The sequence below is a fragment of the Harmonia axyridis genome, chromosome 1, assembly GCF_914767665.1.
Source record: "Harmonia axyridis chromosome 1, icHarAxyr1.1, whole genome shotgun sequence".
Classification (NCBI taxonomy): Eukaryota; Metazoa; Arthropoda; class Insecta; order Coleoptera; family Coccinellidae; genus Harmonia; species Harmonia axyridis.
Window position 1 is genome coordinate 74,129,914 of NC_059501.1, and position 15,765 is coordinate 74,145,678.

Here is a 15,765-nt window from a genome sequence, read left to right on the forward strand (position 1 = left end):
AATTCAGGAATGAAAAAGTTAGTAATCATGGCTCTATACCGATCACCATTGACTGTAACGTTCTGACCATCATCGTTTTTGAAGAAGTACGGACCAATGAGTCCACCAGCCCATAAAGCGCACCAAACAGTCAGTTTTTCTGGATGTAACGGTGTTTCGGCATACACTTGAGGATTAGCTTCACTCCAAATGCGGCAGTTTTGTTTGTTGACGTAGCCATTCAACCAGAAGTGCGCTTCATCGCTAAACAAAATAAAATGGACGTAGTGCGCGATACGTATTCCGCACAAAACCATTATTTTCGAAATAAAATTTCACTATTTGCAAGCGTTGTTCAGGCGTGAGTCTATTCATGATGAAATGCCAAACCAAACTGAGAATAAATCACTTGACAGCTATTAAATCGGTCGCTATCTTGAATAATAATGCTAACTTAAAGTTATATACTTCGAAAAAAAACACCCGTTACTTGTATGTCTGTTGATACATTTTTTTAGTGCTTCTATTGTTTAATTTACTGTTTGTTGAAAGCCTGCATAATTATTCAATTTCAATTTTCATTTTATTCAATTAATCAATAAGTCCATGACTCCAAATGGCTTAATCTTTTACACGATAAGCGCGATAGGCAGATATTCCTGATTGAAAACCATATCGTATTGGTTCAGTGCATTTTTAGATTGTATGAATATTATCGATAGTGAATTACGCAAATTGTAACTGAAGGAGTGGAAAATGAATAAACTCATTGGTTCGGCATTTATGGTAAAAACAAAACTGCTCATTACAAAATCAGCAAAATTTCATGGTCCAATAAAAAATTCAAACCAAACACTCCAACACTGTTTTTTTTATTGGTCGCGAAAAGGACCAAATGGCTTTATACGACAACCTCTTGGCCAGGCGTTGGGATCCATCAGGTCACCTTTTAGTGATATATCTGCACCCACTCTGAATGATCTGCTGAGCGTATAGTCATCTGTAGATAACTGGGTTACCACAAAGTTTCGGCTCTTGAATTTATTTTTCAGGTATGATTCGAGCTGCAACGCAGTTACAAGAGGCCGCACCACTATACACACGTAAAGCCAAAATCTCCCGTCAATAACGTCATCGTTTTCACCCCATATGGTATTGCTCTTTCGTTTTGTAAGACCAAAGTAATTTTTTTTTACCGCGGACACTTTGTTTGACTTGACATTGTGGTAGTCCGATTGAAGTATTGAAATTATTAAATCTTTGTCCTTTACCATAGCTTCCATGTTGTTATATAGCTGTTGTGAATGTTTAATCTTCAACTCTGCGGTTTTCAAATCATTTTTCATCTTGATTATGTCATCATGGTTAGATCGATTCGAACAAGTGGCCTCCTGGAATCCTCCAGATCCTATGGTGGATCTGGTGTTCATGTCGAGTCACTCTTCTTCTTCAATCTTCTAAATAGGCTCAGCACTTGTTCCTCTTCTAACTCGTCCAATGCGGGTAGACTGCAATAACTAATTCCACCTGTGGTGATATCTGCACAGCTTCAATCACTATTCTAATGCAATTAAATTGATATGAGCACTTATTTTTTGTATCTGTGCAACTCTGAGATAATATCTTTGGAGTCCCCTGATGACGTCAGGGCCCAGGTGGAAGCTAGGTATATCTTTAGGATGTCTCTCACCATTTTGGCGTTATCTTATCAATTATTGTTTTTTATATCGGTTGAAATCAATTCCTCACCGAACTATACGCCAGTGCAATATGTGATGGAGAAAGAATAAGGTGAAATCATATAAGTGCAAACATACATTTTTAACAATTATTTTCAATTCAATTCAAACATTTTATGCTTATAATTATAAGAAACTCTCCAGAGGGATACCATCGACGACTGGTTTTATTTGCCAAGCTTTCGGATTCATTTTAATCCATCTTCAGGGCGTCTACAAGATATACAATAATATTTACAAAAATGTAACACTTCTTACTTTTTAAGGTGACTTAAATGGTCAATTTGGTAAATGTATCATACAAAAATACTGGATTTGGTCTAACAAATACTAACATATATTTTCAACTCACTGAATATTGAGGTTTTTGGTGCTTTCACGTCTTATTTCATTGAAACATCTCATGTTATCAAAATCCTGTAAAAATAATAAAAGACGATTTTACAAACCTTTATGGAAGTAGAAGGTGAAATTATACCAGCACTATACAAAATACGTTTACCCTCACCACTCGAAAATCCTTACTGCCTACAACGTGGCGCGTTCATAATATGCTTAAAATAATTCAATACAGATGGCACGCTATAGCGTGGATGCTTTATTCTTGCTTTAATCTGATTTGTCTATAGTCAAATCAGATTAAAGCAAGAATTTGGAGGAAAATGATTGATCGCCATTGTCCACTGAGCTCCATTAGCCGTCGCTCCCCTACACCTATCTATTGACCTACCCGATTTGAAAATCATTTTACGATGGACCTGTAGATGAGTTAAGTGAAACCACAGTCCAAATAATTTTCGTGATAATAAAAACTGCATATCTCGCTTGCATACCTAGTTACCGCATCTTATTATCATTGTTATTCCACGTACGCATTCTTATACGGAAATGACGAAAGAACGCATGCCTTTTAACATCAATCGATCTCCATTTTGTTCAAAACATTGTTGTTCATTAGAAAAACTGCTTAAATTGTTGCTGACCTGTGATTCCGAGTTTTCGAAGGTCTCAAATTTCATATGATTTTGATTACATGAAATATTTCAATGAAAGAAGAGGTAAAAACACAAAAAACCTCAATATTCAGTTGGTTAGCAATATATGTTTGTATTTGTTAGACCAAATCTGTTTTTTTTTGTGTACTAGATTTAGCAGATTGACCATTTTTAGTTACCTTCCTAGACAATAAGAAGTGTTCCATATTTGTAATCATTATTGTATATCTTGTAGACGCCCTGAGGATGGATTGAAATAAATAAAGCTTGGCAAAGAAAACCAGATTATTATTGGTGCAAACCAGGCCGATTCCCTCAAAATGTAGTATAGTAGTATGATGACATGGAATAGGTAACTCCAATCTGAAACTTGCTTGATTTGATATGAAGCTACTTGATACTACTTGAGCTTGATACGGACAAGCCGCACGGCATTGCGTTTAGGCAAAATAAAGGTGTTTCCATGGAATTAAACATCAGCGGGTCAGAATGTGTCAGAGGAAAATACTTCTCAATCCGAAGATCTTGAAATTGCGACACACCAAAAACTAATACTAATAGAAAGAAGAAAGCCATGAATTATTTCACACCTGAACAAGATCCGAATAGTATGAACACGGCTGATGAGCAAGGGAAATGCACGGGTTAGGTAAACAACTAAACCCACCGTAAAAGATCTAAATGGAAAAGGCATTTTCAATCTAAAAATACTAAAATCTATGAACAAGCTTTGGGGAAATTAGAGCATTCGACTTCTAATGTAAGTGCCTCTGCAAGCACCAAAACCATCATCAAAGGAAATACATCAGTGAGTTTGACATCGATCTCCTTAGTTTATTCAAGAAATCTCTTGTGAATCGAGCAAATGAAATGGCTTGGTGTTATGAAATGGACGGAATTGTCTGAACCAGATGCTGACATATATTTTAATATGGTGGAAGAAGCACGAAAACGTTTTTCCAAACTTGGCCAAATTGGCAAAGATTTTTTTATCAACACCAGCATCTTCTTCAGTTTATGTTGAAAGATAAATTTCCAGAGCTGCTCTGACTTACAAAAACCCGCAAGTAAATAGATTAGGCAGAATGGAAAAAGATGTAATCAAACAGTGCTTTGAGATTTGTCAATATTGATAAACTATATTTTTTATTATGTTATATATGTTTTATAGTGATTTAATTTGTGTTTCCATTTCAACAATCTTGATCTTTTTGGTTCTTTTATACGATAAATTTCATAAATAAAAGTGTTTTTTGCAAGATTTCTTCTCATTTAATCATTTTTTATTAATGTGCACACTGCACAGTACGGATACAATAAAATTGCTGAAAATCAAGTATCTTGATAGAATGTACTTATTCTGGATTAAACATGTCAGCTTACGAGCCAAATTCTCGTCATTTGCGGGAGGTTGTTATTTTCTGCTTTAATCTGAAGAAATCTGCGGCTGAAGCTCATCGAATGCTCTCAAATACCTATGGCACTGCATTGTAAGTGAAGGAGCGCTGAAACATGGCTGAACCGAATCTAGGCTACGCAAGCCTTTGTCCATGCCTAATGGCAACCTCATGAATATCACGCCTAAAAATCAACTTTTCCCTCCAATAGGGAGGAATAGAGGAACTCAAAATTTTTTCTACAGTTATCGTCATCTGAAGCCGAAATATATTCTCGACCCGGAGCCACGCAAGTTGGTTACTTTCTCAAGCCAAAGATGAACCGACAGCACGAGTTCTGTACCTTCTGTAATCTGTACCTACCTTGAAACCGAATCAAGACAAGCATAAAATAAATATAAAATACTGCCAATCCATAGTTCAATTTGGACAACACTAATGATTCACAAAGATACTTTCGTGAGGAAAAGTCCAAAAAATGTCTCTGCCGATATAAGTTTAAGAAGATGCAGAATTGGAGACATTACTTGATCATGACTCTGACGCTGGGGACACCCTGTATTGATTGCATTCGAAGTCTTCAAGGCATCTCCAGATGAAATATTATCTTTAGTTATCGGATTCGCTGCATGAGTAATATTGCTATCGGTCACAACATCTTGATTTACATGAATGTTATCATTTCTCTTATCACATCGGATACATATTTTACTATCTCTTCTCTATTGATCCAAATATGGTGCAAAATTTAAAAGCACACAAATTTTATCTAAACCTCTTCATTAAGAACGTATTTATATATTTATGTTTCAAAACTGTATTCTCTTGGAAGTCAATCGTTTCCATTTGTAGTTTTTTTTTTGTCCAGTTTTATTGCTCCTGAAAATATTTGCAGCTTCACTGCTTCATTCATCATAATTCATTCATCTGGATTTTGTTGAAGACGGAAAATCTTTTTGATAATTCCGATTTGAGATCAATGATGGAAGTCTTGTATCATTGACCAACCGCAATATCATCGTTTTTCAAAAGACCCAGTTTCGTGAAAAGTTACCTAATCACTGACACTGACGATGCTGAGGCTAATGAGACTGGAGAAAAAAATGAAATTTCAATTTCATTAGGGACAAACCTAGATGCGCAAAAATAGCAAAACTATTATTTCTGGTATTCACGCTTATTCTAAGGTAGGTGTAACAATAAGGACGAAAATAGCGTTTTTACAGAAGTATATGTTGAATTCAACAGAAAAACTACCGCTTGATTGATGTTGAGAGAGTGCAAATTGGTACAAGATGGTTTTTTTCATGGCATACCGCTCAGTCCACGCGTCGAAATGGAGAAAATACCTGCTACGGTATAACACGAAAGATTTCAAATACTTGGAGAGGATGCGCATCCTAAAATAAAATAATAAAAATAAAATAATTCCATAAAATTCCATAGAATTTCCATGCAAAATAAGTAATCGAACGAGTGGTAGAATGAGCCTTCTCTACGAGTATTATACATTATTTTCTTTAATTACTGAATTTTCATTGAAATGAATGAAATATGGAAACATTTCCATAAATATCATTTAGTGATTTTTGCATTGAAAAATGTGGGTTGGCAGAACAGTTTTTTGTATCACAAATTTGACAGATAATAAAAAGATCCGTGGCTGGAGTACCGTGGCGAGTACCAACATAAAAATTTCGTTTTTGGTATTCTTCATGATTTTTCTATGAAAATATTTTCACAGAAAATTGTGCTCGATACTGCATTTTACATCCAAATTCAAATTATTTTTTCGATCTAATATGCAGTTTTGAAATTAACAGAAAAAAATTTCGGGCATATTTACCGAAGTTCTAGGCGGATTATTCCCATTTTCAAATTTCATGATAACACTCAATTATCTGTAAATATGAATTTTCCAAAATATTGTTCTTTAATTTTTTTGCTTCCAAAATTTTGTTATTTCCAAATAGTGAGTATTCAATAATTACACTCCAACCATTTACGGTTAATATTCCATTATTTTAATGGCGCACGAACGACACTGGTAAAACCACAGAATTTCATTAACCACGTGCTTTTGGCTGCCAAATTCGATATAAACATCTGCAGTAGAGAAATCAAAATACTAGTCGTCATTATGATAACCTTCAAAATTTCAAAATTTTTAGTGCCATATTTTTGACCCTTAATGCAAGCTGAAATGCTTGTTTATGAAAAATCTCTTATGTCGTGTTGCAATATAACGTATAGATAAGGTTTCCTAACAAAACAATCTGTTGTTAACGGTGAGTTTGTTTCCATTATATGGAGTGAATTTAACTCCAGTTATTTTATTGAATTATTCTAATAAATATTTTGTCTTATTGGTGGAAAAATGTTTTTTGTTCTAGATAAGTAAATTTCTGAAAATTCCAAGTGATAAAGTAATTTGCAGATATCATTATGAATAAAAACAAGCTTTTACAGAACATTTTTTTCGGTGAGTTGTTTATTTATTATTTTGAATATTAGTTTATGCATCATTCAAATTATGCTAATGAAATATTCAATTAATTTACATATATATATAACCTTAAACTTGACATCGACGGGATCGATCATAGACCTTTGTTTCTATTTCCTTTCTTTATGATATTGAAAAGTTATCAATCATAGGCGTAGGACACATTCTAAGGCATATTTTTTTCTAGGATTTAATAAGAATGTTGGAAATTCTCGTTTTGTCAGTTCTGAAACTCATGGTAAATTGGAATTGAATAAAGTATTAATTCTTTCCAAACTCACAAGGTACGACTATGAAAGAATGAAATTTAAGGAACTAAACGACAATGAATTTGAGCAAACGTTGAGAAATAGAGGAACTAATCTCGAAAAATTGAAATACCACAATAATCTACAAAAAACAAATGTTGCTAAAGTTGCAAAAGTCTTGAAGAATATGGGAAGTGATGTGAAAATTGTTAATCGGTTTGTGGAATGAAAAGTAATATAGACAAAAAAATTATTCTGTTATATTTCTTCAGGTTCTCTTACAATAAAAATGCTATAGAATGGGCAGATTGCGTCTTACCTGCTGGAGGAGATGGAACATTTCTTTTCGCTGCAAGTTTAATAAAAAACAGTAACATACCTGTGATAGGTATCAATTCAGATCCCAACCGTTCAGAAGGTTTTCTGTGCTTACCAAAGAAATATTCGTCTGAACCACAAGAGGCCTTCGAGAAATTTAGAGCTGTAAGTTAAGAGACATGTCTAGAATTTACAAGATCCATTTGTTGTTCATAATCTCTTCCTTTACAGGGATCATTCAAATGGACGTTTAGAAGTAGAATACGTAGTAAAATTGTCGGTGCTACCAAAATGGAACCAAAGCTATTACATCAAATACCTTTTTATGATGCTCAGAAAGTATTAGAAAAGGAATGGGAAAAGGTTAATTCAAATGGTGGTAAATTATTACCAGTCCTTGCACTCAATGAGGTAGGCAAAAAAAAATGTACAGAATATGTAATTAACCTTGAAATATTATAATATTTGTTAAACTTATAGTGCTTCATGATAACTATCATTACATTTAGCTCATCATCGGTGAACAAATTCATTATGATATATTTCAAGAGAACTGTTTTCTGTGTTGAGAAATCTATCAGCTGGTGTTTTTTTTCTTTATTTTTCAAGGAGTCTAACTGAAATTGGGTAAACTAATATTGGGTTACCCACTTGAAAAACAAAATTTGATATAAGATTACAAATTCTTCACCAGATTTGTGTATAGAAAACTACACTACAATTTTTTTTTCATTCCAGATTTTCCTTGGCGAAACGTTGTCAGCGAAAGTATCACATCTTCAACTTAATTTCAATGACGCAGATCACTTTACCAATACAAAATGCTCAGGATTATGTATTTGTACAGGAACAGGGTCAACTTCTTGGTTTTACAGTATTAACAGAATTTCAGTACAATCTGTAGCTGAAATATTGCGGTTGATGAATATGAATCCAACTGAAGATAAAAATAGCTTGGCTACAATTTATGCTGACATGTATAATTACAATTTGAAGTTTGCTCCAGGTAAATCAGTTTACAATTTTTTTCATATTGCCATGAGGTATATCCCTATTTTTTTTCAGATGACGATAGAATGGGTTTCAGTATTAGAGACATGATACAAGGTGGAGTTTGGCCAGATCCAAAAGGACTGAAACCTAGGGGATTCGCAAAGAAAATTGTAGTGAAATCAAACTGTGATGATGCCTATATTGTGGTAGATGGAGGTTTATCTTTTGCCTTCAACGATGGAGCCACTGCTATCTTTGAATTGAATCCTGAAGATAATTTAAGAACTGTTATTTTAGATTGAGGATATTCTTAATCAGTGAAGACTGCTTCCTTATATAGCTATTAAGGAATTTAGAATAAGAATAAACACTTTTCTTAGATGTAATACTTATAAAATTTTTTATGATAGCATTTGATTGTAGATTTTTTATTCTAAACACTATTTATGTTTATATAACATTCCACTTTTTTCATTACAAGCTGTGAATAATTATAAGAGCTAAAATAAAAAATTTTTAAACTAGAATTTGGATATTTTTTTCATGCGTTTTATGCAATTGAATCTGAATGCTACAAATCAAGATTGTAATTGTGGAGAAACACTTCTAAGTAGAAGTGTACAGGATTTTTTAAATCAGAATGGAACTCGATACTGAGATAATAAACCTTTGGAATCTTTTGTAGAAAAAAAAATTTAACAGTTTATATTTTGATAGGTGTAGAGTAGAATTCAAGAATCACATAAACATTCCGTCCAACCAACACCCCTATAAAGTTGCCAAAGCCATTTTCTTAAAAATCGATGACACCTATTCCAAAATTTGTTGCTCACCTAGTTCTTTTTCTATAGAGTTGCTCACCTAACTTAATAGTTAGAAGTGTCAAACAGAAATGATTATCGAATGCCCCAAAACAGGCGTCTATCTGTCTTAGAAAACCATCTCCTTAATTATTTAATCACAGCTTTTGTACCAACGTTTAGGAATGCAACATTAATTACCGACAAGTCAAAAAAAAATCTAACAAAAAGCATTCAGATTTTAATAGGTATACCAAAAAAAATTCAAATGATGGTAGATATTTTATTGTGATAGAATGATATATGTAGGAAATATTTTCTATAATAACACCAAGTCGTTTTTAATATAAAAACTACATATGAATATGTACATCTCAAGTAAGTATAGTCTATAATAGAATTGAAATACATATCTGTAGTTCAAGAATCTCTGCAATAATTTTCCATTCAGTTATTACCTATCTACGTCTATATTACAGTTAAAGCTTCAACAGCAAGATATCCACGTTTTTCAATGAAAGTGGCAGTCTATACTTGATACAACAATAATAATCGAAACATTTCAAATTATAAGGGCATACACTGAGGAACAACTATTACAATTATTATGTATTATTACATTCACTTATTTAAATGGGCTTCAATATTCTAAGCTCTAATTCCTGCAATTAATTTTTCAAAATCATACGTTGTGTAAGCAAAATGATTTTTTGAATGAAAATTGATTTTCATCTTGAATTCAGTGATGATGGCTTTGCGCCAGTAATTTGAAAAGGACAAGTGTGAAAATGCAATTTTAGTTCGAAAAATAGATAAAAGTTGATTTCACTGTTATAAATTCTAATATTGGACTATCTTCACTATGAAGAACTCACATTAAGCTTATATAAAGTATGATTTCTGTTTTTCATTTCACTGAATAGATTGTGATTGATTACCCATTTCTACAATAACAGAACCATTGATGTCTACTCTAAGCACTAGTTCTTGGACGGAAGATGCATTCTGCTTTGGAAAATCATATTGAATTGTTAAAAAAAGTTAATAATTCTACATCTCCTACATTTATATTATATAAAACAGCCATAAATGAAACTGCTCTGATTGTGGTAAGGTCAATTCACTCAATAAAAACCTTATAAAACGAAAAGATCGATAACTATCAAGAATTATTATAAGCTAATAATTTGTTCTCGTCATATACCTGTATCATAAAATCATAATTCTGAAAAGAAAAGAGTGGGAATGGGAAATCTCAAGATTGAAACACGTGTTTAAAAGGTTGCCGGTTTAGTGACTCTTCCGAAAGATGGCGTCGTGGGCTGTGAATCTTATAGTGACTTAATTATTATTATTATTAAGTCACCATGCGTCTCTCGAAAGGACCTTTGAGAGAGGGCGCACCTTCAGAACTGGTTTATAACTCCTCTTCACCAGGTACTAAAGAAAAAATCCAACTTTTTATTTTGAGTATTTCTTCCTGATCTTCACATATTCCCCATAATATTGTAAATTTTCTGGTATCAATTTTGACTCAGCAATCATATGAGCTGCCGAATAAGCTAGTCATCAACAGTCGGAGCAATATTATGGATGAACTAAAATTCCTGCAGAACACTCGCTATTCAACTGAAACACCCATAGAACATAGAAAAAGTAGAAACCGAGATTTGGAAGTATCGAAATTTAACGTTTGGACACGTGCAATACAGGATAATTTTTGGGATGGCCTATTGCCTATAAGACGTTTGTGGAAAACTAATAATAATTTTGAGCTGAAAATTTGCATATTGGGGTTTGAGATCTTTCTCCTTAAATATTTTCAGATCTCTACAACTTCCGGTTATACCGGAAACAGACTAGGTACTACTTCCTTATTTCAAATGGCGCACCCAGTATATTATTGCATCATCAGATAGCTTTTTAATGACAATTTTGAAAATATACCATATCTTGGGTGAAAACTCAACGGTTCATCATGAGTTAATGGGATTCTTATGAAAGAAATGGTGCCGATGAGGACTCACATTTTTTTGAATATTTCGCCAGAAAAAGCTTTTTTTGAGATTTTTTTTTCTTTTTCGATTCTGCACAAGACTGTTTGCGGTTTGGAACAAAAATGTACAACGTGTATAAGAAGATCATGAACTAGTTCTTGATCTTCTTATAAACACATAATCTTCAGTTTTGATGAATTTGGGTTGTTCAAGCTTGGACATTCTATTTATAGCCCACTATGTGAGTGTGGTGTAGAAGAGACCATTGACCACTTGGTGAATGATTGTCCGATTTATAAATTTCATGATGGTTTCCAAGCTATCCATTCAGTTTCAGATTCTTTTTTAGAATGGGTAGTTAACTTCAAATCGATATAATGAAAACTAATATTTAGTACTCCTTTCTGCTTCTTTTTTTTTGTTTTAGGATCCAATTGGAAATTATAGAGTCGTCAACCGAAAAGAGAGGATAAAGAAAATTTTGTTTTGGTTGAAGAGGAAGTCTTTCAATATAAATTATGTCAGCTTATTCTGTAAACGTTTACACAAACCAGTCACTACACCGATACGGGGAGACAGAGTTTTTGCTGAGGTTTTTATCTGTTCTCTTGTATCATACGTTGAAATGTATGATGCCCCGTTACATTTCCTCTGCTAATACTGAGATTCATCGACACATATGCTTGATTGTTTGAAATTAATATTTTGTATTGCTCTTTCTCAAAAGAATATATATATATACTATTTTTGTACCTAGAATTGACTGAAATAATAAAAAAGATACGTTTGAAAATCTTGAGTTTTGATGAATTTGAGTTGTCCAAGTTCATCATCTTCTGATAAACTTACAATAGTGCGTATTTGCAGAATCGAAAATAAAAAAAAAATTTTCGAAAAAAAAACATTTTTACATTTTTGGTCCAAATCGCAAACAGTCTTTTAATACTACGTATTTGCAGGATCGAAAAAGAAAAAAATTTTTTCGAAAAGAGCTTTTTCCGCCGAAAAATTTAAAAAAATTTGAGTCCACATCGCCACCATTTCTTTCATAAGAATCCCATTAACTCATGAACCGTTAAGTTTTCACCCAAAGTATACCTAATGATGCAATAATATACAGGGTGCGCCATTTGAAATAAGGAAGAAGTAGTCTGTTTCAGGTATAACCGGGAGTTGTAGAGATCTGAAAACATTTCAAGGAGAAATATCATTGTCTCAAACCCCAATATGCAAATTTTCAGCTCAAAATTATTATTAGTTTTTCATAAACGTCTAATTGACCATCTCGGTGAATCACCCTGTATATTATGAATAGCCGAAATTTATATGGGGTCATCTATAAACCAAACCGGATACCAATTTCATCATACTGTGGTGCTCTCCTTGATAACTTCCACCACTTGGAAAACAAGCCCAACAATTTCACGGAAAAATTAACCACGCTCCTCTATTTAGGTGGTGGGTGTATATGGCAAGGACCACTGAGGATCCAGGGATAAAATACCGCAATTGTCAGAGAGAGGGCGCTTCATGATAGATGGTCGAGAAGGTCTCATCAAAATACCTACCACATCATCAAAATCGTATAAGAATCGTAAAAGTGAACAACTTCTTGTAGCGGCAATTTTGGACTGGCATAGAGAAATGAATCAAAAGTTGTTAAGAAAAGTCTTAAATTCATTTTTATAATAACTCCGCCTGTGGTGGGTGTTGGGTGGATTGAGTAGCCCAATAGCTGCCACTGCCGGTCCCAAGCCCGGATAAAGGAGGAGGGTTGTAGGGTGAGGCTAGCGACCTACCCTACGTAATCAAAAGAAACACTGCTCACAGAACCCAAACCGAGCCTCGGAACACGACGGATTTACTGATAACGGACCAAGCGAGAGTAAGGAACACGAGAGGTAACACGAAGATGAGAAGGAAGAGGAAGAGGACACAACTGAGGATAGGATGCTGGAACGTAAGATCTTTTAGTGGAAGAGACCAGGAAATCATTCTAGAACTGCGAAACAAGAAAATAGACATCTGCGCAATCTCCGAGACGAAGAAGAGAGGGAAAGGAACCGAACAGTATGGCGACTACATCTTGATATACTCCGGGAGGCCAAAAGAAACTAGAGCGACGTCGGGAGTGGGAGTACTCATAGATTACAAATATCAGAACATCATCAGTGACATCGAATATCGGAGCGATCGAATACTAAAAATCAGTCTGAAACTGGAAAACCACTTCACACACATAATATCAGTTTATGCACCGGATACTGGAAGGCCAACACAGGAGGCCCTCGACTTCTATGAGCAATTGCAATTAACAGTTGACAAGATACCCAAGCAAGACCAAATTATTATCATGGGAGATATGAACGGGAGAGTGGGTAACGAGGTAATTCCAGGAATTAAGAACGTATTCAACGAAGAAATCATAAATGACCGGGGAGAGATGCTCATCGAATTCTGCACCTACAACGAGCTAAGAATCAACAACACATACTTTCGTCACAAACCTCAACATAAGATTACTTTCCGTGGGAGCAGGGGTGTAACTTCTACAATAGACTACATCCTTACGAATAGAGCAATTGTACCAGAACAAGTGTTAGATATTAGATCATTAACATCGGCAAACATAGGGTCTGACCACAATTTGGTGCTAGGTGTGATATCTGGAATGAGAAGACCAACAAAAGCGGACAAACAACACGATCCAGTAACAAAGTTCAACATCGAGTCCCTAAAAACAGAGAGCATACTCGACTTATATAGGAGACGTTTGACAAACAAAATAGAGGAAACAACAATCGGTGACCAACATACGGTGAACGAGGCGTGGAAAATACTCCTAAAGAACATAAATGAAGCAGCCGAAGAAGCGCTGGGGAAGAGAACAATCAAGGCAACCTCACATCAGCGGAGAGAGAAGCCCTGGTTCACATCGGAAGTAAAAGATCTGGCACAAGAAAAGAAGGAGGCACATCTAACCTACATAAATAACAAGACGCCGAGAAACTTTCTAAAGTATACTGAAATTAGGAACAGAGTCAATAAAAGAATTAGAGAGATAAAGAAAGAACACTGGGAGAACTTTAGTCGAGAGATGGAAAATGACCTATATGGAACTCAAAAACGCATATGGAAGATGCTCAGAGCCGCGAAAAAAGAGGTAAATGAGACAGTGCAAATACATAACATCACCGCGGATAAATGGAAAGAGTACTTCACAAATCTGCACTCCCAGGATAATGACCAGCCACTAGAAAGGAGACAAAAACTGCGGCGAGAATATGCAATAAGCTTGGAAGAGGACAAGCGGGTTACAACAGAAGAAGTGATGGACGAGATGAAACATCTCAAAAACGGAAAAGCTCCCGGTCCAGACAACATTCCTAATGAACTGTTGAAACAAGGAGGAGTAAGATTGGCTGAACAGCTCACCAAACTATTCAATAAGATTCTAGGGAGCGCAGTAATACCAGACGAATGGAAAGAGAGCATAACAATACCTTTATTCAAAAAGGGAAAAACATCAGATCCAGCAAACTACAGAGGAATATCATTGTTGAACACCTCCATGAAACTGTTCACTCGTATACTGGGACAACACATATTGCAACACACCAAGCTATGTGAAGAACAACAGGGCTTCCGCAAAAATCGTTCCACGGTCGACGCTGTATTCGTTGTTAGACAAGTAATAGAGAAATCCATTGAATATGACAAACATGCGTACTTGTGCTTCATAGACTTGAGTAAGGCATTCGACAGAATACAACTGACGGATGTTGTGGAAGAACTGAAGCACAGAGGAATACATCCAAACATTGTAGAGACGATAAAACAACTAAACACAGGCAACACTACCACAGTCAAGACAAGAGCAACCACAACCGATAAAGTAAAGATCAACCTAGGAGTGAGACAGGGAGATAGTCTTAGTCCACTGTTATTTAATCTGATAATGGACAGGATAATACACAAAGTACGAAGGGTGAACCAAGGATACAGAATGGGGAACGAACTATTGAAGATCTTGTGTTATGCAGATGACGCAGTACTATTTGCAGATAGTGAAGACGGGCTGCAATGGTTAATACAGGCATTTTACAGGGAGGCTCTAGAACTCAATATGGTAATATCAATCCCTAAAACTAAGAGCATGGTGATCGCCAGGGAACCCCGCCGATGTAAGCTGGAGATAAATAACAAAATCATCGAACAAGTATTCTCCTTTAACTATCTGGGCGTAACGATATCGCCATATGGAAGCTTAAAAGATAGTGTAAGACATCAGATGAATAAGGCAGCCAGAATATCGGGGGCCCTAAGGAATATCATCTGGAAGAACAATTGCATGACAACAACCAGTAAAGTGAGAATTTACAAAGCATGTGTCAGACCCATAATGACATACGCGGCGGAAACAAGAGCAGAAACAGCTGAAACTAAAAGAATGGCACGAACAAACGAGATGCGAGTTTTGAGGGCAATCACAGGAAACACATTGAGAGACCAGAGAAGAAGCGACGAGATCAGAAAAGAATGCCAGACGGAGGACGTAGTTAGATGGACCCGCGCGAGAAGAAGGTTCTGGAATGAACATGTCTCACGTATGTCAAGCGACAGAATAGCGAAAATCGCGAGAAACGGAAGACCAGCATCCAAAAGACCTGTAGGGAGACCCCCAAAAAGGTGGAAGGACAGCTGGACCTCAATATCTCAAGAACGAGAGGAGGAAAATGGGTGAAACAAGCTAGCAAGCTTTCGTAAAGTAGAAGAAGAAGAAGAAGAATAAT

General features: G+C 35.2%; 1 protein-coding gene across 1 annotated transcript; it reads left to right on the plus strand.

The window, feature by feature from the left end:
• Positions 1-6,213: 6,213 nt before the first annotated feature.
• Positions 6,214-8,702, plus strand: LOC123671280 (NAD kinase 2, mitochondrial). Its single transcript, XM_045605024.1, has 7 exons — positions 6,214-6,398; positions 6,504-6,592; positions 6,804-7,080; positions 7,137-7,347; positions 7,414-7,593; positions 7,921-8,188; positions 8,248-8,702. The coding sequence occupies exons 2-7, from the start codon at positions 6,556-6,558 to the stop codon at positions 8,475-8,477; spliced, it is 1,203 nt and encodes a 400-aa protein (XP_045460980.1). The 5' UTR covers positions 6,214-6,398; positions 6,504-6,555; the 3' UTR covers positions 8,478-8,702.
• Positions 8,703-15,765: the final 7,063 nt, after the last annotated feature.

Coding starts and splice junctions, on each gene's coding strand:
- LOC123671280 (XM_045605024.1), top strand. CDS start 6,556: ATGAATAAAAACAAGCTTTTACAGAACATTTTTTTCG. Junction 6,593..6,803: donor TTTACAGAACATTTTTTTCG/GTGAGTTGTTTA, acceptor ATTTTTTTCTAG/GATTTAATAAGAATGTTGGA. Junction 7,348..7,413: donor CCTTCGAGAAATTTAGAGCT/GTAAGTTAAGAG, acceptor CTTCCTTTACAG/GGATCATTCAAATGGACGTT.